We start from the raw sequence: 24335 nt of genomic DNA, 5'->3' as shown, positions 1-24335 counted from the left end.
CTTATAGAAACATAAAATTATGAAGGGAATAGATAGGATAGATGCGGGCAGGTTGTTTCCACTGGCAGGTGAAAGCAGAACTAGGGGGCATAGCCTCAAAATAAGGGGAAGTAGATTTAGGACTGAGTTTAGGAGGAACTTCTTCACCCAAAGGGTTGTGAATCTATGGAATTCCTTGCCCAGTGAAGCAGCAGAGGCTCCTTCATTAAATGTTTTCAAGATAAAGATAGATCGTTTTTTGAAGAATAAAGGGATTAAGGGTTATGGTGTTCCGGCCGGAAAGTGGAGCTGAGTCCACAAAAGATCAGCCATGATCTCATTGAATGGTGGAGCGGGCTCTGAGGGCTCCTACTTCTTATGTTCTTATGACAACGAAGGAACGGTCGATAAATTTCCAAGTCAGGATGGTGAATGGGTTGGAGGGAACTTGCAGGTGGTGGTGTTCCTATGTATCTGCTGCCCTTGTCCTGCTTGATGGTAGTGGTGACAGATTTGGAAGGTGCTGCCTAAGGAGCCTTGGTGAGATGCTGCAGTTGCCTCTTGTAGATAGTACACGCGGCTGCTACTGTGCATTGGTGATGGAGGGAGTGATTGTTTGTGGATGGGGTCCCAATCAAGTGGGCTACTTTGTCCTGGATGGTGTCAAGCTTCTCGAGTGTTGTTAGAGCTACATTCATCCAGGCAAATGGATAGCACTCCATCACGCTCTGACTGATACCTTGTAGATGGCGGTCAGGCTTTGGGGAGTCAGGAGATGAGTTACTCACTGCAGAATTCCCAACCTCTCACATGCTCATCCATTTACCGTAATTATACGGCAGGTCCAGTTCAGTTTCTGTTTAATGGTAACCTTTAAGAGGTTGATAGTCAGGAATTTAGCGACGATAATGCCATTGAATGTCATCTCTGGTTTGCTGCCAGTGCCACGTGCTAGCGAGGTGAGGAACAGGGAGAGAGTGCAATTTAACACGTGGCTACAGGGATGGTGTAGGAGGGAGGGTTTCAGTTACTCAGATAATTGGAGCACATTCTGGGGAAGGTGAGACCTGTTCAAACAGGACGGGTTACACCTGAACCAGAGGGGCACCAATATCCTGGGAGGGAAATTTGCTACAGCTCTTCAGGAGGGTTTAAACTAATTTGGCAGGGGGATGGGAAACTGATTTGTGGTCCAGGAGATAGCGTTGCTGGAGGTCAGGAAGTTGAGGGTAGTGCAGCACTGAGGAAGGTACCAAGGTCACAAGAGTGGACCTGCAGGCATGAAGGTGGTTTGAAGTGTGTGTCTACTTCAATGCGAGGAGCATCAGGAATAAGGTTGGTGAGCTTGAAGCATTGGGACCTGGGACTACGATGTTGTGGCCATTACGGAGACATGGATAGAACAGGGGCAGGAATGGTTGTTGGAGGTTCCGGGGTTCAGATGTTTCAGTAAGATTAGGGAAGGTGGTAAAAGAGGTGGAGGAGTGGCATTGTTAATCAAGGATAGTATAATGGCTGCAGAAAGGCAGTTTGAGGAGGATCTGTCTACTGAGGTAGTGTGGGCTGAAGTTAGAAATAGGAAAGGACCTCCTCCGGCAGCGGGTTCTAGGCACCCACTACCCTCTGTGTAAAAAACTTGCCTCGTACATCTACTCTTAACCTTGCCCCTCGCACCTTAAACCTATGCCCCTTAGTAATTTGTTCGGAGTTTTCTTTAGGCCCCCAAACAGCAACAGAGATGTGGAGGAAAAGATTGCAATGCAGATTTTGGATAGGTGCGGTAGTCACAGGGTAGTGACTACTCATGGGTGACTTTAACTTTCCAAATATTGATTGGAACCACTATAATTCGAATAGTTTGGACGGGGCTGTTTTTATCCAGTGTGTGCAGGAGGGTTTCCTCACACAATACGTGGATAGACCGACAAGAGGCGGGGGGGGCCACATTGGATTTGGTACTGGGGAATGAACCGGGCCAAGTATTAGATTTGGTTGTGGGAGAGCACTTTGGAGATAGTGACCACAATTCGGTGACTTTCGGTAGAGCAATGGAGAGGGATAGGAACATACGGCAGCGCAAGGTTTATAACTGGGGGAAGGGTAATTACGATGCGATTGGTACTGGGGAATGAACCGGGCCAAGTATTAGATTTGGTTGTGGGAGAGCACTTTGGAGATAGTGACCACAATTCGGTGACTTTCGGTAGAGCAATGGAGAGGGATAGGAACATACGGCAGCGCAAGGTTTATAACTGGGGGAAGGGTAATTACGATGCGATTAGGCAAGAATTGGGGAGCATAAGATGGATACAGGAACTGTCAGGAATAGGCACATGTTATAACCTGCCTACTGACGATTGGCTGGGGACTAATGATTATCCCACAATCCTATGGGAGTATGAACTTCCCCAATGAGGGGGGCGGAGAAACTCCTACTATAAATAAGCTGGCCAGTCCAGGAACCAGGAGGAAGGAGAAGGTAGCAAGGGAAGTTACTGCTACTGCTATGTATATATTGTTATAGTAAATAAACTTTATTATTTTGTATCCTTAAAACTCGTGCTGGATTCTTCGGGGCCCTTACAAAAGCACAATTGAGAAGTGGAGCTTGTTCAAGGAGCAAATACTGCATGTCCTTGATATGTATGTCCCTGTCAGGCAGGGAGGAAATGGTCGAGTGAGGGAACCATGGTTCACAAAAGAGGTTGAACGTATTGTCAAGAGGAAGAAGGGTGCTTATGTAAGGATGAGAAAACAAGGTTCAGTTAGGGCACTTGAGGGAAGGAGCTCAAGAAAGGGCTTAGGAGAGCTGGGAGGGGACATGAGAAGTCCTTGGCGGGTCGGACAAGGAAATCCCCAAGGATTTTTACACTTATGTGAGGAATAAAAGAATGACCAAGGTGAAGTTAGGGCCGGTCAAGGACTGTAGTGGGAACGTGTGCATGGAGTCTGAAGATATAGGAGAGGCCCGAAATGAATACTTTTCTTCGTGTTCACAAAGGAGAGGGGCCATGTTGTTGAGGAGGATGGCGCGATACAGGCTGGTAGGCTGGAGGAGGTAGATATTCGGAAGGAAGATGTGTTCGAAATTTTGAGAAGCCTGAGGATAGAAAAGTCCCCTGGGCCTGATGGGATATATCCTGGGATTCTTTGAGAAGCGAGGGATGAGATTGCAGAACCTTTGACTTTGATCTTTATGTCCTCACTGTCTACAGGAATAGTGCCAGAAGACTGTAGAGAAGGGAATGTGCTGCACAGTTCCATGTTCTGTGTTCGATGAATATCGAGATGCGAAGGTTAGATTGTCTCTTGTTGGAAGTTATCATCGATTATCATAGAATTTACAGTGCAGAAGGAGGCCATTCAACCCATCGAGTCTGCACCGGCTCTTGGAACAAAGAACAAAGAAATGTACAGCACAGGAACAGGCCCTTCGGCCCTCCAAGCCCGTGCCGACCATACTGCCCGACTAAACTACAATCTTCTACACTTCCTGGGTCCGTATCCCTCTATTCCCATCCTATTCATGTATTTGTCAAGATGCCCCTTAAATGTCACTATCGTCCCTGCTTCCACCACCTCCTCCGGCAGCGAGTTCCAGGCACCCACTACCCTCTGTGGAAAGCACCCACTACCCTCTGCGGAAAGAGCATCCGACTTCAGCCCACGCCTTCACCCTATCCCCGTAACCCAGTCACCCCACCCAACCTTTTTTTGGACACTAAGGGCAATTTATCATGGCCAATCCACCTAACTTGCACATCTTTGGCCTGTGGGAGGAAACCGGAGCACCCGGAGGAAACCCACGCACACACGGGGAGAACGTGCAGACTCCGCACAGACAGTGACCCAGCGGGGAATCGAACCTGGGACCCTGGAGCTGTGAAGCAACTGTGGTACCGTGCTGCCCAATGGTAATTTTCTGGCACTTGTGTGGTGCGAATGTAACTTGCCACTTGTCAGCCCAAGCCTGGATACGGTCCAGGTCTTGCTGCATTTAGACGTGGACGGCTTCATTATGTGAGGAGTCGCGAATGGTGCTGAACGTTGCCCAGTCACCAGCTGACATCCCCACTACTGACCTGATAATGGCAGGAAGATCATTGATGAAGCAGCTGAAGATGGTTGGGCCTAGGACACTACACTGAGGAGTTCCTGCAGTGATGTCCTGGAGCTGAAAAGATTGACCTAAAACAACCACAACCACCTTCCTTTGTGCCGGGTCTGACTCCAACCAGCGGAGAGTTTCCCCCCGATTCCCATTGGCTCCATTTTACTGGGGCTCCTTGATGCCGCACTCGATCAAATGCAGCCTTGATGTCAAGGGCAGCCACTCACACCTCACATTTGAAATTCAACTCTTGTACTAATATTTGGGCCAAGGCTTTAAGGAGGTCAGGAGTTGAGTGAGTTGAAACTAAGCACGTTATTGCTGAGTAAGTGCAGCTTGATAGGACTGTTGATAACCGCTTCCATCACGTTACTGGTGATGCAGAGTAGAGTGATCGAGCAGTAATTGTTCGGGTTGGATTGGTCCTGTTTCTTGTGTACAGGACACACCTGGGCAGTTCTCCAGATTGCCAGGTAGATGCCAGTGTTGTAGATGTACTGGAACAGCTTGGCGAGGAGTGTGGCAAGTTCTGGAGCACAAGTCTTCAGCACTATTGCCGGAATATCGGAATATTGTCAGGGTCCATAGCCTTTGCGGTATCGAGTGCCTTCAGGCGTTTCTTGACATCCCGTGGGGAGTGAATCGTATGGGTTGACATCTGTGATGCTGGGGAATTCTGAAGGCGGCTGAACAAGATTATCCAGTGGTTGTAAGTAATTCACCCTTGTCTTTTGCGCTGATATGCTGGGCTCCACCATCATTGAGGATGGGGATATTTGTGGAGCCTCCTCCTCCAGTGAGTTGGTTAATTGTCCATCGACACAACCATATGAGAAAGGACTGCAAGAGGTTCGATTTGCTGCATTGGTAATAGGACCGCTTGGCTCTGCCTGTTATTTGCTACTTCTGCCGTTTGGCACGCGTGTTGTAGCTTCGCCAGGGTAACACCTCATTTTCCGGTCTGCCTGGAGCTGCCAGGAGCTTGCCCTCCTGCACTCTTCACCAATCCAGGGTTGATGCCCCGGCCTGCTGGGGCATAGCAATACAGTGTTAAAAGTAACAGCAATGGTACTTTCATTATTGAACTGCTTGCCGGTGGTGCTGATGCAAGAAGTGCCAGTTATTGGCCCACCACAGATACGCCAGAATGATAGCAAGCCATTGAAAGGTTTAAGTGATGAGGGTAGCGTCCATGAACAGGGAGCAAGAAACCACATTCTCTGCTAAGAGCATCCAGAATGAGGAGACGGAGCCTGAAATCAGTCAGTAGGTCGTGTTCAACAATGGAACAGGCTGAAGGAGGTGAATGGATTCCCCCTGCTTCTCTGTCGAGTTAGGGCAGAGATGGACAACTGAGACTAGTGAGTGGGCCACGAGTGATCATCTCGGTGGACCGCAAGCTTGTTGACTGACTGTAACCCCGTGAATAAGATTAAATACATTTACTACTCACCGAATATTTAATAACGAGTTATAGAAAATGCTTCATCATTTATATATTAATAGAACTGCCATCAACTTCCAATGGTAAAAACAAAAGATATGTTTACACTTTGGATGCAGAGGGAGCGCTCGGCTCTCACCATCAATGTTGTGAGCAATCAGCGCGCACCTCACTTCACGTGCAAATCACTTCAGACACACTGGTAGGAAAAAAAACTACGCGGAAGGAAATCAGCGGAATGTGGCCACCCTGCACGTGGGCAACAGCCAACAAGATATCTCGTGGGGCCACACCCAGGGCCCAGGTGGGCCGCACGTGGCCCCCAGGCCGCAGTTGCCCACCGCTGAGTTCGGGGATGGAGAGGGATCTAGCAGCACTATGAATGTTAACCCTGCCCAGTGTAAATGACGCCTTAGAGCACCATGTTATACAAGGTCCCTCATGGTAGACTAGTACAAAAGGTGAAGTCACACGGGATCAGGGGTGAACTGGCAAGGTGGATACAGAACTGGCTAGGCCATAGAAGGCAGAGGGTAGCAATGGAGGGATGCTTTTCTAATTGGAGGGCTGTGACCAGTGGTGTTCCACAGGGATCAGTGCTGGGACCTTTGCTCTTTGTAGTATATATAAATGATTTGGTATATATAAATATATAAATGATTTGGAGGAAAATGTAACTGGTCTGATTAGTAAGTTTGCAGACGACACAAAGGTTGGTGGAATTGCGGATAGCGATGAGGACTGTCTGAGGATACAGCAGGATTTAGATTGTCTGGAGACTTGGGCGGAGAGATGGCAGATGGAGTTTAACCTGGACAAATGTGAGGTAATGCATTTTGGAAGGGCTAATGCAGGTAGGGAATATACAGTGAATGGTAGAACCCTCAAGAGTATTGAAAGTCAAAGAGATCTAGGAGTACAGGTCCACAGATCACTGAAAGGGGCTACACAGGTGGAGAAGGTAGTCAAGAAGGCATACGGCATGCTTGCCTTCATTGGCCGGGGCATTGAGTATAAGAATTGGCAAGTCATGTTGCAGCTGTATAGAACCTTAGTTAGGCCACACTTGGAGTATAGTGTTCAATTCTGGTCGCCACACTACCAGAAGGATGTGGAGGCTTTAGAGAGGGTGCAGAAGAGATTTACCAGAATGTTGCCTGGTATGGAGGGCATAAGCTATGAGGAGCGATTGAATAAACTCGGTTTGTTCTCACTGGAACGAAGGAGGTTGAGGGGCGACCTGATAGAGGTATACAAAATTATGAGGGGCATAGACAGAGTGGATAGTCAGAGGCTTTTCCCCAGGGTAGAGGGGTCAATTACTAGGGGGCATAGGTTTAAGGTGAGAGGGGCAAAGTTTAGAGTAGATGTACGAGGCAAGTTTTTTACGCAGAGGGTAGTGGGTGCCTGGAACTCACTACCGGAGGAGGTAGTGGAGGCAGGGACGATAGGGACATTTAAGGGGCATCTTGACAAATATATGAATAGGATGGGAATAGAAGGATACGGACCCAGGAAGTGTAGAAGATTGTAGTTTAGTCGGGCAGTATGGTCGGCACGGGCTTGGAGGGCCGAAGGGCCTGTTCCTGTGCTGTACATTTCTTTGTTCTTTGTTCTTTGTAATGGCGAGGACAGCTCTGCTGCTCCATATTGGAGGCAGTAACGTCAACAACTCAAGGACAGACTAGACGGACATTCATTTAACCCAATCCCCAGAGGAGGCGTCAAGTAAAGAAGGAAGTTGATGCAACTGGACAGTCAACAATAAATATTCTCTAGCGGTTACAGTAACCAGGGAGCGGAAACTTTTTCCTGCTGTTCGGAAGCAGGACAGACTTCAATCTCTACGCGTTGAACTCAACTTTATATCTCCTGCTCCTCTTCTGATCCGTTTGTCGGATATTGGCGCCGTGGGTAAGGCACATTCCTAACTGCCTCAGAAAGTGGAGAGTTGTCCTCTTCAGAATGCAGTTAGAATCCGCTGCATTGCTGCGTGGGTTTCATCCGGATGCTCCGGTTTCCTCCCACAAGTCCAGAAAGACGCGCTGTTCGGTGAATTGGACATTCTGAATTCTCCCTCCGTGTACCCGAACAGGCGCCGGAATGTGGCGACTAGGGGCCTTTCACAGTAACTTCATTACAGTGTTAATGTCAGCCTACTTGTGACAATGATAAAAAGATTAATGAAGCCGTAGTCCCAGAGGACCAGAGGCTGCTTTCGCCTTTGAGGGGGGAGTGGGGGCGAGAACTGACAGGTGGTGATTTAACCTGAGGGTCACCCACACCTCAGGACGGGACAAGGTCGAGAAGGCAGAACCTTCACGAATTACCTCAGCTGGTACGGGGATCGAACCCGCGCTCTCGCCGTCGCTCATTAAGGACGGTGGATTTCCTTCCCGAAATGGCACGGCGTAGGGTTTTTGCAATGATCTGGTAGTGTCGTCGTCTTCTTATTCCAGATTTATTTTTGAATTTAAATTCCGCCCCCTCCTCTCTCTCTCTCTCTCTCTCTCTCCCCCCCCCCCCCCCCCCACCCCCCACCCCCCTCCCCCTCCAACTTGTGTCTCTGGAAAAGTAGTCCAGGTTTCTAGAGCAATAACAATAATCAGTCTGCTGCCAGCCACTCTCTCGTTACTGAAGGAAGCAATGAATGAAAAAAGGATTGAAGTTGTTTCTGAGTCCCTATCTTTTAGAGAGAGAGAGCGAGAGAGAGGGAGGGAGGGAGGTGTAGCTTGCTGCATACCTGCTGACGGTGTTAGACTGCAGTGAGCAGCAGAGAGCCTGGAGGCAGAGCGGTTGGTAGAATGTGCCTCTCACGCTGCCAATCAGCAGCAGTGGGTGGAGAATAAACAGATTACTGGGTATGTGACTGGGTCACGTGGATTTTCAGATGGCTGTGCGATGTCGGGCAATGCTGCAGACCACAGCTGCTAAAAAGGCAAAGGAGGACTCGAGCATGAGCTAAAATCCTGGAACTGGCAGCCATCGAATGATGTATTTTTTATGCTCAGCTATGAAAGGTATGTAGAGATTGTGCAAATCCTGCTGCCTCTGGGGCTGTTGTTAACCAAGGGTGCAGTCTGATTAAAGATGGTTTATCTTTACATTGACGGCTTGCTCCTCTGAGTCCTGCTGTGCTCACTTCGTGTTCAGCTGCCTTGACAGGGTGGAATAGGAATCAGGCTTATTTTTAAGGTACGCAGGAAGTGTGGGGGGGGGGTGGGGGGAGGAGAGGAATGCCAGCAATTCGGCGAGGCGCACCGGGATGCCCGGGCAGGCTCCCTCCCGCGCGCGTCTCCCAGAATGAAGATGTTTGAGCGAGCTGTCAGCTTTGCTCGGGGTTAGCTGGCTGTTTTCGGCGTGGAATAGCCGAGTGTGAAGTTGCTGTGTGATCTCATCACCCTGCTGGGTCACACTGGCTTTCTGTCGGTGCAGCAACACGGAGATCAAGGACTGGGGCTGTTAATCCTGCAAATATTTGCTGTCAGTTTGTACTCGTGAGAGCCGAACAGTAGAGACATTGATGGAGTGTGGACCATTTTGGCTGCTGCCCTGGTCAGATGTGTAACAGTAAAAGGTAGAGGTGGTCAGGTGCTCTGCCGCAGTGAGAAACAGCATTCTTCCACAGCGGACACACAACCTGATTGAAAATACTCAAGGTTTATATATTTAAGACAGACGGAGAAAGAAGTTTCTCCACCACAGAAGCACAGATAGTTCTTCTTTGGTGTAAGTGGGCAGTATTTTCACGCAATGTCATTGGAATTCTGGACTGAAAGTCTTGTGGCCTGGATATTTTTTTGAAGTTCGGGGATTTGCTACAGGTTACACTTTCATAGAATCGCTGCAGTGCAGAAGGAGGCCATCCAGCCAATCAGGTCTGCACCGACCGTCTGAAAGAGCTCCCTACCTAGGCCCACTCCCCCCCAGTCCTGTCCCCGTAACCCCAACTAACCTACACGACTTTGGACACTAAGGGGCAATTTAGCATGACCAGTCCACCTAACCCGCACAGAGTCAGCAGAGTCTCATTTAATGAGAATATAGATCCGAGAGCTTGGGCATGTCAGTTCAGGGGCATCATAGTCCCAGCAGGCCGACCTCTAGAACCTCTGTGGCCTATTTCCTGGTCTGAGCGCTGTCAGGAGTGATGGGCAGGGACTGTAACCTTGTCAAACTCCCCAGCTCATTTCCAAGGCATCGGATGTTGTAGTGGACCAGGAATTATGTATGTGTGTGTGTGAATGTGTGCGGGTGTGTGTGTATGTGAGTGAGGGAGTTGATGTTTGTGAGTGTGGGCGAGTGTGTGTTGATGTTTGTGAGCCTCTGTGTGAGTGTTGATGTTAGTGAGTGTGTGTGTGTGAGTGTGTGTCGATGTTAGTAAGTGTGTGTGTGTGTGTGAGAGTGTCGATGTTAGTGTGTGTGTGTGAGTGTGTGTCGATGTTAGTAAGTGTGTGTGTGTGTGTGAGTGTCGATGTTAGTGAGTGTGTGTGTGTGTGAGTGTTGAAGTTAGTGTGTGTGTGAGTGTTGATGTTAGTGAGTGTGTGTGTGAGTGTCGATGTTAGTGAGTGTGTGAGAGAGTGTTAAAGTTAGTGTGTGTGTGAGTGTTGATGTTAGTGAGTGTGTGTATATGTCTATATGTCATCATAGAATTTACAGTGCAGAAGGAGGCCATTCGGCCCATCGAGTCTGCACCGGCTCTTGGAAAGAGCACCCTACCCAAGGTCCACACCTCCACCCTATCCCTATAACCAGTAACCCCACCCAACACCAAGGGCAATTTTGGACACTAAGGGCAATTTATCATGGCCAATCCACCTAACCTGCACATCTTTGGACCGTGGGAGGAAACCGGAGCACCCGGAGGAAACCCACGCAGACACTGGGAGGATGTGCAGACTCCACACAGACAGTGACCCAAGCCGGATCGAACCTGGGACCCTGGAGCTGTGAAGCAATTGTGCTATCCACAATGCTACCATGCTGCGTATGTGTGAGTGAGGGTGCTGATGTCCGTGAGTGTGTGCGAGTGTGTGTGTGAATGTTGATGTTTGTGAGTGTGTGTGTGTGAGAGTGTGAGTGTTAATGTTTGTGAGTGTGCGTGTGTGAGTGTTAATGTTTGTGAGTGTGTGCGAGTGTGTGTGTGTTGATGTTTGTGTGTGTGAATTTGTGTGTGAATTTCTATATGCTTGTGAGAATGAGTGTGTGTGAGAGAGTGTCCATATATGTGTGCGTGTGAGCGTATGTGTGAATTTGTGTGAGTGTGCGCATGCATGTGAGTGTACATGTGTACACACACACTCAACTGGGGGCCGGTTTAGCTCAGTGGGCTGGGCAGCTGGTTTGCGATGCAGAGCGTGGCCAACAGGGCGTGTTCAATCCCCGCACCGGCTGGGGTTATTCAACCTTCTCAACCTCGCCCCTCGCCTGAGGTGTGGTGACCCTCAGGTTAAATCACCACCAGTCAGCTCCCCCCCCTCAAAGGGGACTACAGCTACTTTATATGAGTGTGTCTGGGTGTGGAGTGTGAGTTTGTGCGGAAGAGAGTGTGTGAATGTTTGTGTATGAGAGAGAGTGGAGAGAGCGTGTTTGATGGCTGTGGAAGAGTGTGTGGGAGTATGTTGGTGTTTTGTGAATGTGTGTGAGTGAGTGTACGTGGAAGTATGTGTGTGGAAGAGACTGTGTGTATGAGAGAGAGAGAGTGCGTGTGGAATTGTGAGTGTGAGGGTGTGTGAGGATGTTGTCGTTTTGAGAGTGTGCGTGCGAATGTATGTGAGAATGAGTGTGCATGTGTGTTGGCCACATTATTTCCCTAAATGAGAGAGGTTAACTTTAAATCTCTACAAAGAACAATACAGCACAGGAACAGGCCCTTCGGCCCTCCAAGCCTGTGCCGCCCATGGTACCTGCCTAAACTAAAACTGTCTGTAACTAAAACTGTTACGGAGTCCGTATCCTTCCATTCCCACCCTGTTCATATATTTGTCTAGATGCCCTTAAATGCTGCTATCGTACCTGCTCCCACCCCCTCCCCAGGCAGCGCGTTCCATATATTTACCACCTTCTGTGTGAAAAAACTTGCCTCTCACATCTGTTCTAAACTTTTCCCCTCGCAACTTAAACCCATGTCCCCTAGTGCTTGACTCTCCTACCGGAGGAAAGAGCATCTGACTATCCACTCTGTCCATTCCATTCATAATCTTTAGACCTCAATCAGGTCGCCTTTCACCCTCCGTCGTTTCAGTGAGAACAAATCGCTTCTGTACCCTCTCCAAAGCTTCCACATCCTTCTGGTAGTATGGTGACCAGAATTGTACACAATATTCCAAATGAGGCTTAACTAAAGTCCTGTACAGCTGCAACATGACTTGCCAATTTTTATACTCAATGCCACAATGCCAGCATGCCGTATGCCTTCTTGACCACCTTGTCCACCTGCGTTGTCACTTTCAGAGATCGGTGGACATGCATACCCAGATTTCTCTGCCTGTCAATACTTACACAATACTGTGCAATTCCTACATGCATTGGACCTTCCAAAGTGCATTACCTCACACTTGTCCAGATTAAACTCCATCTGCCATTTCTCCGCCCAAGTCTCCAACCAGTTTATATCCTGCTGTGCTCTCTGACAATCCTCTTCACTATCAGCAACTCCACCAATTTCTGTGTCATCTGCAAACTTACTAATCAGACCAGCTACATTTTCTTCCAAATCATTTATACCCACCACGAACAACAAAAGCCCCAGAACTGATCCCTGTGGAACGCCGCTAGTCACAGCCTTCCATTCAGAAAAGCACCTTCTACTGCTACCCTCTAATGGGAGATGGTTGGATTGTTGGTGTTATGAGTTGTTAAACAAATGGAACAAAGTCCCAGGCAAACACACACATGACTTTGAACCCATAGTCAACCCTCCCCAACTTCCCCCTCTGTTTGTGTATGTTGGGGGGCAATATACACAAACACCAAGGGCTATACACTAAAGCCAGTAATCCCAAGATCATTATCCTGATCTCTATCGTCGCCCCATTCCATTTCCCCTGCCCTAGTTGATGTTCCAGCCTCCATCTACGGCTCTTCTGCCCATTGGCCGGTCCTCCCTCTTGGTTCTTGGTCTGCCAATGCTTCAGTTTAAAACTTCACATCCTTGTGTTTAAATACCTTCAAAGTGTCACACTTCCCCACCTGTATAAAATCCTCCAATCCTCTCTCCAAACTCTCCATTCCAGCCGCGCAGTCAGCTCTCTCGATCCTGTACTCTGGAGTTAACTCCCTAAACGTCTCCACAAGTGGTCTTGTGGCTGAATGGGTTAGCATCCCTGCCTCTGAGCCACACGCCCAAGTCCCGCCCCAAGACTTGGTGGCCAAGGAAGGTTCGTTCGTAACGCGGACAAATGGGTTAAGCATGAATTTGTAAATCCTTCCAACACCACCAGTGGTAAAAGTGGGAGAGACTCCTGGACGTCAGCCAGGCGATGGAAAGAAATTAGGAGTCTGTACCATCTCTGTCCATAGCCCCAGGCTACAACATGCGTGTGGAAGTCTATGTTGCCAGAGCAACGTGGACTCTGATGGTGGGGTGGGGCGCCAGTTGGCTGGAGGGAGGGAGGGCATTGTGGGTAAAGGGTCTCTCTCCACATCGCCACCCTCCATTCCTTTAAGACTCTTCTTAAATTCCCCTTCTTTCACCAAGCTTGAAGCGTAGAAACAGTCAGCCCTTCGAGTCTGCTCCACCTTTCAATATGATCATGGCTATTCTTCAATCTCGATGCCATTTTCCCACTTTCTCCCCATAGCCTGGACGCCATTAAAATCTAAAAGATTATCCATCTCTTTCTTGGCCATTGCAACCGATAACTTTGATTTTGGCTCCTTACTGGAGAGCTTTGGGATTGTCTTCTATGTTAAATACACTTTATAGAATATAAATGCATGTTGTTTTAAGGATACACTGTGACTCAATGCCTATGTCGAGAAACATCCACTGTTCGAGTCATTTGGTTTGAATGTGAAAGCGATCGTTAGTTGTCATCGAAGCTCAGCGTGTGACACAACAGAGGGAGTGAGGGGAAGAATTTCTCTACTTTAATTAACTGCAGAAGGATTACAAACCTGTTCTTAACAAACAGGTTTCTGATTTCTGTTCTGGTTATCAGAGGAAGTCCTGCCTCGGTTCCCCTCCCCTCCTCTTTCCCATTTCAGACGCCCCGCGGTGGTTACAACGGACAAAACATTCAGCCAGGGTTCCTCCCCTCTGCCACAACCCGACTTTACAGCCCCACCAATAAGCTCATTCTACCTCACCATCTTCACACAACATCGCCAATTAGGACCAAATAATAATAATCTTTATTGTCACAAGTAGGGTTACATTAACACTGCAATGAAGTTACTGTGAAAAGCTCCTAGTCGCCACATTCCGGCGCCTGTTCGGGTACACAGAGGGAGAATTCAGAATGTTCAAATCATCCAACAAGCACGTCTTTGGACGTGGGAGGAAACCCACGCAGACACGGGGAGAACATGCAGACTCCGCACAGACAGTGACCAAGCTGGGTATCGAACCTGGGACACTGGCGCTGTGAAGTATCACTGCTAGCCACTGTGCTACCGTGGATAGGGGAACATATTTAATGTGAGTCCTGGTACCCAGGGCAAAACATCAGTGTCTATAATCAGTTCCCTCAGTCTCCCATCTTCTGCACATGCGGTTAAGCAGTAATAGAGACTCTGGGTACCAGATGAGCTTGAGGTTACCGGAGAAATGGCCATTAATGCTGAACCTTAGGTACCAGAGCAAAGAGCTTCTTTTTAAAATAAATTTAGAGTACCCAATTCTTTTTTTTTCCAGTTAAGGGGCAATTTAGTGTGGCCAATTCACCTACCCTGCACATCTTTTTGTGTTGTGGGGGTGAGACCCACGCAGACACGGAGAGTCATATTCATGTAAACTTCACAAAGGCAGTGAGCCGGGATCGAACCCGGGTCCTCGAGGCAGCAGTGCTAACCACTGCGCCACAGTGCTGCCCCAGAGCAAAGAGCTTTGATTGATGGCGGAATTAGTGTAACAGGTTGAAGGGCCTTCATAGCGTTTACAGCACAAAAAGAGGCACTTCGGCCCATCAATTCTGTGTTGGCTGTCAAGCACCTATCTATTCTAATCCCCTTTTCCAGCCCTTGGTCTGAACCCTTGCGTGCTAGGGTGTTTCAATCGCTCATCGAAATGCTTTTTAAATGTTGTAAGGATTCCCGCCTCTTCCACCCTTTCAGGCAGCGAGTTCCAGATTCCCACCACCCTCTGGGTATTCCTCAAATACCCTCTAAATCGCCTGCCCCATACCTTAAATCTGTGTCCCGTCCCCCCCCCCCCGCCCCCGTTACCGACTCTTCTACTAAGAGGAAAAGTTTCTTCCTATCTACCCTATCTGTGTCCCTCATAATTTTGAACACCTCGATTAAGTCCCCCCTCAGTATTCTCTTCTCCAAGGAAAACAACCCCAGTCTAACCAACCTCGTCATAGCTGAAACGTTCCAGCCCAGGCAACATCCTGGTGAATCTCCTCTGCACCCTTTCCAGTACATTCACATCCTTCGTAAAATTTGGCGACCAGAACCGCACACAGTACTCTAGCTGCGACCTCACCAGTGTTTTCGACAGCTCCATCATAACTTCCTTGCTCTTATATGCCGTACTTTGGCGAATAAAGGCAAATATCCCATAACCTCCCACCTTATTTACCTATCCTGCTGCCTTCAGGGATCTAAGGATATGCACCCCAAGTTCCCGCTGGTCCTCTGTACTTCCGAGCTTCCTCCCATTCACTGTGTATTCCTTTGCCTTGTCCGTCCTCCCAAAATTCATCACCCCACACTTACACATGGGAGGGTTAGGAGAGCGGTTGGATTGGCTTCAACAGGGGAAGTGGCCATTCCTATTATGGTTCACTGGAGATATGCTGTGCACATTCATCAACATTCAAACCATCAAACTGAGTAACAATTGTTTTCAATTTAATTCCATAAGAAACTGATTGGAATGGTACAATCTGAATCGAGCGTGTGGTCCTTCAGTGAGAGCACAGCCTCTCAAAGATGTCCACCCATTAATTCCAGAAGGATTAGCAAGTAAAAATTGTCATGAGAGACACATTATTTAAAAGTCGGATCTATTTGTGTCAGGAATCAATCAACTCTGCGGAATGCACGATGAAGTGACAGGGAATTCAGACCTGTGTTAATCAGACACAGCACAGGCTGCTGCCATTCCTACCATTGGGAAAGACTGTCACACACAAAAGGTAAATGCCGAGTGACGCTAGGTTGGTAATTAGCCACAGCTCACAAGGGACCAGTGAGAAGGTAAACCTTACCAATTGTAATTGTAGCAGGAATCTTGACAATAATACAGCGGTGATAATAGCATGTGACAGTAATTGTGGGACTGATTATGTCAGCAATTATGACTGTAATATTGCAGTAATAGTGACAGAAATCACTGCAATAATCACTGCAGTATTCATTACAGTAATACTGTGAATCATTGCTATTATCACTGCAGTATTCCTTGCAGTAATAGCATCAGTAATCATTGCAATAATCACTGCGGTATTCATTACAGTAATAGCATCAGGAATCATTGCAATAATCACTGCGGTATTCATTACAGTAATAGCATCAGGAATCATTGCAATAATCACTGCGGTATTCATTACAGTAATAGCATCAGTAATCATTGCAATAATCACTGCGGTATTCATTGCAGTACTACTGTGAATCATTGCTATTATCACTGCAGTATTCTTTGCAGTAATAGCGTCAGTAATCATTGCAATAATCACTGCGGTATTCATTACAGTAATAGCATCAGTAATCATTGCAATACTCACTGCGGTATTCATTACAGTAATAGCATCAGAAATCATTGCAATAATCACTGCGGTATTCATTGCAGTACTACTGTGAATCATTGCTATTATCACTGCAGTATTCTTTGCAGTAATAGCGTCAGTAATCATTGCAATAATCACTGCGGTATTCATTACAGTAATAGCATCAGTAATCATTGCAATACTCACTGCAGTATTCATTACAGTAATAGCGTCATTAACACTGCAATATTCATTACAGTAATAGAGTCAGTAATCATGGCAATAATCACTGCGGTATTCATTACAGTAATAGCATCAGTAATCATTGCAATAATCACTGCAGTATTCATTACAGTAATAGCATCAGGAATCATTGCAATAATCACTGCAGTATTCATTACAGTACGAAGTCTTACAACACCAGGTTAAAGTCCAACAGGTTTGTTTCGATGTCACGAATGATGACATCGAAACAAACCTGTTGGACTTAACCTGGTGTTGTAAGACTTCGTACTGTGCTCACCCCAGTCCAACGCCGGCATCTCCACATCATGGTATTCATTACAGTAATAGTGTCATTAACACTGCAATATTCATTACAGTAATAGCATCAGTAATCATTGCAATAATCAATGCAGTATTTTTTGCAGTATTCATTGCAGTACTCACTACAGTCATATAATACTAATAATAATCTTTATTAGTGTCACAAGTAGGCTTACACTAACACTGAAATGAAGTTACTGTGAAAATCCCCTAGTCGCCACATTCCGGCACTGTTTGGATACACAGAGGGAGAATTCAGAATGTCCAAATTAACTAACAGCAGGTCTTTCGGGACTTGTGGGAGGAGACCGGGACAGCCGGAGGAAACACACGCAGACACAGGGAGAACGTGCAAGTTCCACACAGACAGTGACCCAAGCTGAGAATCGAACCTGGGACCATGGTGCTGTGAAGCAACAGTGCTACCCACTGTATTACCGTGCTGCCCCAGTATTCATTGCAATAATCACTGCAGTATTCATTGCAATAATCACTGCAGTATTCATTGCAGTCCTCACTGTAGTATTCATTGCAATAAAGACTACAGTATTCATTGCAGTCCTCACTGTAGTATTCATTGCAGTCCTCACTGTAGTATTCATTGCAATAATCACTGCAGTATTCATTGCTATAAACACTGCAGTATTCATTGCAGTACTCACTGCTGTATTCATTGCAATAAACACCGCAGTATTCATTGCAATAATCTCTGCAGTATTCATTGCAATAAACACTGCAGTATTAATTGCAGTACTCACTGCAGTATTCAGTGCAGTACTCACTGCAGTATTCATTTCAATAAACACTGCAGTATTCATTGCAATAATCACGACAGTATTCATTGCTGTACTCACTGCATTATTCATTGCAATAATCATTGCAGTATTCATTACAATAGTCACTGCAGTATTCATTGCAATAATCACTGCAGTATTCATTGCAGTACTCACTGCAGTATTCATTGCAGTACTCACTGCAGTATTCATTGCAATACTCACTGCAGTATTCATTGCAGTACTCACTGCAGTATTCATTGCAATACTCACTGCAGTATTCATTGCAATACTCACTGCAGTATTCATTGCAATACTCACTGCAGTATTCATTGCAATACTCACTGCAGTATTCATTGCAATACTCACTGCAGTATTCATTGCAATGAAACTGCAGTATCCATTGCAGTACTCACTGCAGTAGTCATTGCAGTACTCACTGCAGTATTCATTGCAATACTCACTGCAGTATTCATTGCAATACTCACTGCAGTATTCATTGCAGTACTCACTGCAGTATTCATTGCAATAATCACTGCAGTATTCATTGCAATAATCACTGCAGTATTCATTGCAATGAAACTGCAGTATCCATTGCAGTACTCACTGCAGTATTCATTGCAGTACTCACTGCAGTATTCATTGCAATGAAACTGCAGTATTCATTGCAGTACTCACTGCAGTATTCATTGCAGTAATTGTAGTAATTTTGCTAGTTATCCTTGCAGTAATGGTGATATTATATATTATAATAATCACAGAATCGCAGAAATACACAGTGCAGAAGAGGCCCTTCGGCCCATCAAGTCTGTACCGACACATGAAAAACATCTGACCTGCCGACCTAATCCCATTGGCCAGCTCTTGGCCCATAGCCTTCGATGTTATAGCGTGCCAAATGCTCATCCAGGTACTTTTTAAAGGATGTGAGGCAACCCGCCTCTACCCCCCTCCCAGGCAGCACGTTCCAGACCCTCACCACCCTCCCAGGCAGCGCGTTCCAGACCCTCACCACCCTCCCAGGCAGCACGTTCCAGACCCTCACCCCCCTCCCAGGCAGCGCGTTCCAGACCCTCACCACCCTCCCAGGCAGCGCGTTCCAGACCCTCACCACCCTCCCAGGCAGCGCGTTCCAGACCCTCACCACCCTCCCAGGCAGCACGTCCCAGACCCTCACCACCCTCCCAGGCAGCGCGTTCCAGACCCTCACCACCCTCCCAGGCAGCGCGTTCCAGACCCTCACCCCCCTCCCAGGCAGCGCGTTCCAGACCCTCACCACCCTCCCAGGCAGCGCGTTCCAGACCCTCACCACCCTCCCAGGCAGCGCGTTCCAGACCCTCACCACCCTCCCAGGCAGCGCGTGCCAGACCCTCACCCCCCTCCCAGGCAGCGCGTTCCAGACCCTCACCCCCCTCCCAGGCAGCGCGTTCCAGACCCTCACCACCCTCCCAGGCAGCGCATTCCAGACCCTCACCCCCCTCCCAGACAGTGCGTTCCAGACCCTCACCACCCTCCCAGGCAGCGCGTTCCAGACCCTCACCACCCTCCCAGGCAGCGCGTTCCAGACCCTCACCACCCTCCCAGGCAGCGCGTTCCAGACCCTCGCCACCCTCCCAGGCAGCGCGTTCCAGACCCTCGCCACCCTCCCAGGCAGCGCGTTCCAGACCCTCGCCACCCTCCCAGGCAGTGCGTTCCAGACCGTCACCACCCTCCCAGGCAGCGCGTTCCAGACCCTCACCACCCTCTGGGGAAAAAGGTTTTTCCTCAAATCCCCCCTAAACCTCCAGCCCCTCACCTTGAACTTGTGTCCCCTCATAACCGACCCTTCAACTAAGGGTCCCCTATTCAACTAAGCTGTTCCCTATCCACCCTGTCCATGCCCCTCATAATCTTGCACAGGTTGCCTCGCGGTCTTCTCTGATCCAGCAAAACAACCCAAGGCTCATGAAATGAAAATCGCTTATTGTCACAAGTAGGCTTCAAATGAAGTTACTGTGAAAAGCCCCTAGTCACCACATTCCGGCGCCTGTTCGGGGAGGCTGGAACGTTCATTACTTAATTGCAGTAATAATTGCATTAAGTATTGTAGTAATTGTGGCAGTAATCATTGCTGAGATTGTGGCAGTAATTGCGGTAATACCCATAGCAGTAATTCTGCCAGTAATCATAGCAGAAATTTTGGCAGGAAACCTATTGGCAAATGCGGATGTAATTCATGACAAAAACTATGGCAGTAACCATGGTAGGAATTGTGATAATAATTGAGGCAAGAATCATGGCTGTAATCATAAGAGGTGACATGATGCTGGTTAATAAGCCCTGTCTTCTCAGCATCTTGTGGGCTGTGGTACATGAAAGATTTACCACTATCAAGATAGGAAGCTCAACAACTTTAACCTTCACTGTTTGTGGCCGATGCTGGACACCTCATGGGTGGACAATATCAGGGCCTGTAGTTAATAGTGAAGAGGATAGCTGTCCACTCCAGAACAGTATCAATGGTTTGGTTGAGTGAGCAGAGAAGTGGCAAAAGGAATTCAATTTGGTAAAGGGTGAGGAAATGCTTTTGGGGAGGGCGAACAAAGCAATAGAATACTCCATAAACTGGAATATATTAGTAATCATGACAGTAATACTGACAGTAATCATAACGGTAGTCAAGGCAGTAATCACAACAGTAATCATGGCAGTAATCACAACAGTAATCGTGGCAGTAATCGTGGCAGTAATCGTGGCAGTAATACTGACTGGCTTTGGCTTTGATCGTTAAGTCATCTTTGTCGACAGGAATAGTGCCAGAAGACTGGAGGATAGCAAATGTTGTCCCCTTGTTCAAGAAGGGGAGTAGAGACAACCCCGGTAACTATAGACCGGTGAACCTTACTTCTGTTGTGGGCAAAGTCTTGGAAAGGTTTATAAGAGATAGGGTGTATAATCATCTGGAAAGGAATAATTTGATTAGAGATAGTCAACACGGTTTTGTGAAGGGTAGGTCGTGCCTCACAAACCTTATAGAGTTCTTTGAGAAGGTGACCAAACAGGTGGACGAGGGTAAAGTAGTTGATGGGGTGTACATGGATTTCAGTAAAGCGTTTGATAAGGTTCCCCATGGTAGGCTACTGCAGAAAATACGGAGGCATGGGATTCAGGGAGATTTAGCAGTTTGGATCAGAAATTGGCTAGCTGGAAGAAGACAAAGGGTGGTGGTTGATGGGAAATGTTCAGGCTGGAGTCCAGTTACTAGTGGCATACCACAAGGATCTGTTTTTGGGCCACTGCTGTTTGTCATTTTTATAAATGACCTGGAGGAGGGCGTAGAAGGATGGGTGAGTAAATTTGCAGATGACACTAAAGTCGGTGGAGTTGTGGACAGGGCGGAAGGATGTTACAAGTTACAGAGGGACATAGATAAGCTGCAGCGCTGGGCTCAGAGGTGGCAAATGGAGTTTAATGCAGAAAAGTGTGAGGTGATTCATTTTGGAAGGAATAACAGGAAGACAGAGTACTGGGCTAATGGTAAGATTCTTGGCAGTGTGGATGAGCAGAGAGATTCGGTGTCCATGTACATAGATCCCTGAAAGTTGCCACCCAGGTTGAGAGGGTTGTTAAGAAGACGTACGGTGTGTTAGCTTTTATTGGTAGAGGGATTGAGTTTCGGAGCCATGGGGTCATGTTGCAGCTGTACAAAACTCTGGTGCGGCCGCATTTGGAGTATTGCATGCAATTCTGTTCGCCGCATTATAGGAAGGATGTGGAAGCATTGGAAAGGGTGCAGAGGAGATTTACCAGGATGTTGCCTGGTGTGGAGGGAAGATCTTATGAGGGAAGGCTGAGGGACTTGAGGCTGTTTTTGTTCAAGAGAAGAAGGTTAAGTGTTGACTTAATTGAGGCATACAAGATGATCAGAGGATTGGATAGGGTGGACAGTGAGAGCCTTTTTCCTCGGATGGTGATGTCTAGCATGAGGGGACATAGCTTTAAATTGAGGGGAGATAGATATAAGACAGATGTCAGAGGTAGGTTCTTTACTCCGAGAGTAGTAAGGGCGTGGAATGCCCTGCCTGCAACAGTAGTGGACTCGCCAACACGAAGGACATTGAAATGGTCATTGGATAGACATATGGACGATAAGGGAATAGTGTAGATGGGCTTTAGAGTGGTTTCACAGGTCGGCGCAACATCGAGGGCCAAAGGACCTGTACTGCGCTGTAATGTTCTATGTTCTATGACAATCATGGCAGTAATCATGCCAGTCCTCATGCCATAATCATGACAGTAAATAATCCTGGCAGTAACCATGACAGTAATCATATCAGTAATTATGGCAGTAATACTGACAGAAATCATGACAAATCCCAGCAGTAATCATGGCAGTGATCATGGTGGTAGTCATGACACGACTCATGGCAGTAATTATGACAGAAAACATGGCAGTAATTATAGTAATCTTAGCGGTAATCAGTACAATAATCATGACAGCAATCATGGCAGTAATCACGGCAGTAATTATGATAGTAACAATGACAAATCCTGGCAGTAATGATGACAAAAATCTTTTTTTTGTTTTCTTTTAAAAACAAATTTCAATTAAGGGGCAATTTAGCGTGGTTAAACCACACATCTTTTGGGTTGTGGGGGTGAGACCCACGCAGACACGGGGAGAATGTGCAAACTCCACACGGACAGTGACCCAGAGCCGGGATCGAACCTGGGACCTCGGCGCCGTGAGGTAGCAGGGCTAACCCACTGAGCCACCCAATCATAACAGAAATCATGGCATTGACCTTTTTTATTGATTTGCCCTATGGTGGGGGCAATAACAATCTGTTGGGGGGAGGGGGTTACATTATTTTCACTGTTTATTTTAGTAAAAGGAGCCAGAGTGACGGAACTCGAAGACGCAATTGAAGGAAAGCTGAAGAGGAAGAAATGTTTTGATTTGCGTACACCGAAAAGCAGGTGTCGGCATTTAATGCACTTTGTGCTGTAAGCAGCCTTGGCAAATAGAGAGCGCCTTTGATCACCGAGGAACAGGAATAACATTGAGAGTTGTGAATTAAAGGCAGTACCCCCTGCATAAATGGACACAACATCGAGGCATTGCATGAGGAAATCTGGGGAATATCATCATATAAAGAGTTAATTTGTTTGAAGGCAGAACCACACAAGGAAAGTGAATCATTCATAACTTATGTATTTGCTTCAATATTGGCATCAAAGATTTGCACTGATTTATTCAATCCTGTCATGACCAATAATTCAATATTTTCATATCTTCTGTGGGCACGAGGCCAGTGTCCATTGCCAATATCTAATTTCCCTTGAGAAGATGGAGGTGAATGCCAGCTACAACCACTGCAATCCATATGGTGACAGTAGTCCCACAGTGCTGTTAATGAAGGATTTCCAGGATGCAGATCCAGTGACGATGAGGGAAGGTGTCCAAGGCAATGGGCTGGGGGGAATTTGGAAGTTCCCACAGCCTGCCCCATCCTGGTGCTGATCCTGTCCTCCAGTTTACAGAATCGGAACACATTCCAGCCTGGAGACCATTGCGACCATTCTACATGCGCCAGCTTTCTGAAAGAGGTGTCACTCGATCCCACTCCCCCACTCTTCCCGCCTACCCTTTCCTTTGAAAATCCACAGATTCCCTGCAGTGCAGAAGGAGGCCATTCGGCCCATCGATCTGCACCGACCCTCTGAAAGAGCAATCCCCTCACTAGTGGGATCGATCTGCACAGTAGTCCACTACTGGCGAGTCCACTACTGCACCGACCCTCTGAAAGAGCAATCCCCTCACTAGTGGTCGCCACACTACCAGAAGGATGTGGAGGCTTTAGAGAGGGTGCAGAAGAGATTTGCCAGGATGTTGCTTTGTATGGAGGGCATAAGCTATGAGGAGCGATTGAATAAACTCGGTTTGTTCTCACTGGAACGAAGGAGGTTGAGGGGCGACCTGATAGAGGTATACAAAATTATGAGGGGCATAGACAGAGTGGATAGTCAGAGGCTTTTCCCCAGGGTAGAGGGGTCAATTACTAGGGGGCATAGGTTTAAGGTGAGAGGGGCAAGGTTTAGAGTAGATGTACGAGGCAAGTTTTTTACGCAGAGGGTAGTGGGTACCTGGAACTCGCTACCGGAGGAGGTAGTGGAAGCAGGGACGATAGGGACATTTAAGGGGCATCTTGACAAATATATGAATAGGATGGGAATAGAAGGATACGGACCCAGGAAGTGTAGAAGATTGTAGTTTAGTCGGGCAGTATGGTCGGCACGGGCTTGGAGGGCCGAAGGGCCTGTTCCTGTGCTGTACATTTCTTTGTTCTTTGTTCTCTCTCTGCCCTATCCCCACCTATTGTATCATGATGACCAATCCACCTAACCTGCACATCTTTGGACTGTGGGAGGAAACCGGAGCACCCGGAGGAAACCCACGCACACAAAGGGAGGATGTGCAGACTCCGCACAGACAGTGACCCGAGGTCGGAATTGAACCTGTGTCCCTGGCGCTTTTAGGCAGCAGTGCTAAGCACTGTGCCACCATGCCGTAATCAATCAGTTCTTCGTGTCCACTGTTCCTGTTAGCTGTGTGAGTGAGGTAGCTT

At 47.5% G+C, this 24335-nt stretch overlaps 1 protein-coding gene across 2 annotated transcripts in view; it reads left to right on the top strand.

The window, feature by feature from the left end:
* Nucleotides 1-24335, top strand: part of LOC140404489 (nuclear receptor ROR-alpha A) — a 1004264-nt gene that overhangs the window by 752720 nt on the left and 227209 nt on the right. The window contains exon 1 of one of the 2 annotated variants that reach the window (XM_072493101.1): nt 8419-8554. The exons of the other annotated variant lie outside the window; for it this stretch is intronic. Coding sequence (XP_072349202.1) covers nt 8524-8554 — 31 coding nt within the window. The 5' untranslated portion in view covers nt 8419-8523. Of the gene's footprint in view, nt 1-8418; nt 8555-24335 lie in introns of those variants that run through there. 2 annotated transcript variants of the gene reach the window in all.

The sequence above is a fragment of the Scyliorhinus torazame genome, chromosome 30, assembly GCF_047496885.1.
Source record: "Scyliorhinus torazame isolate Kashiwa2021f chromosome 30, sScyTor2.1, whole genome shotgun sequence".
NCBI lineage: Eukaryota > Metazoa > Chordata > Chondrichthyes > Carcharhiniformes > Scyliorhinidae > Scyliorhinus > Scyliorhinus torazame.
Note: the sequence above shows the minus strand (reverse complement) of the source record. Positions and strands in the feature narration are given on the sequence as shown.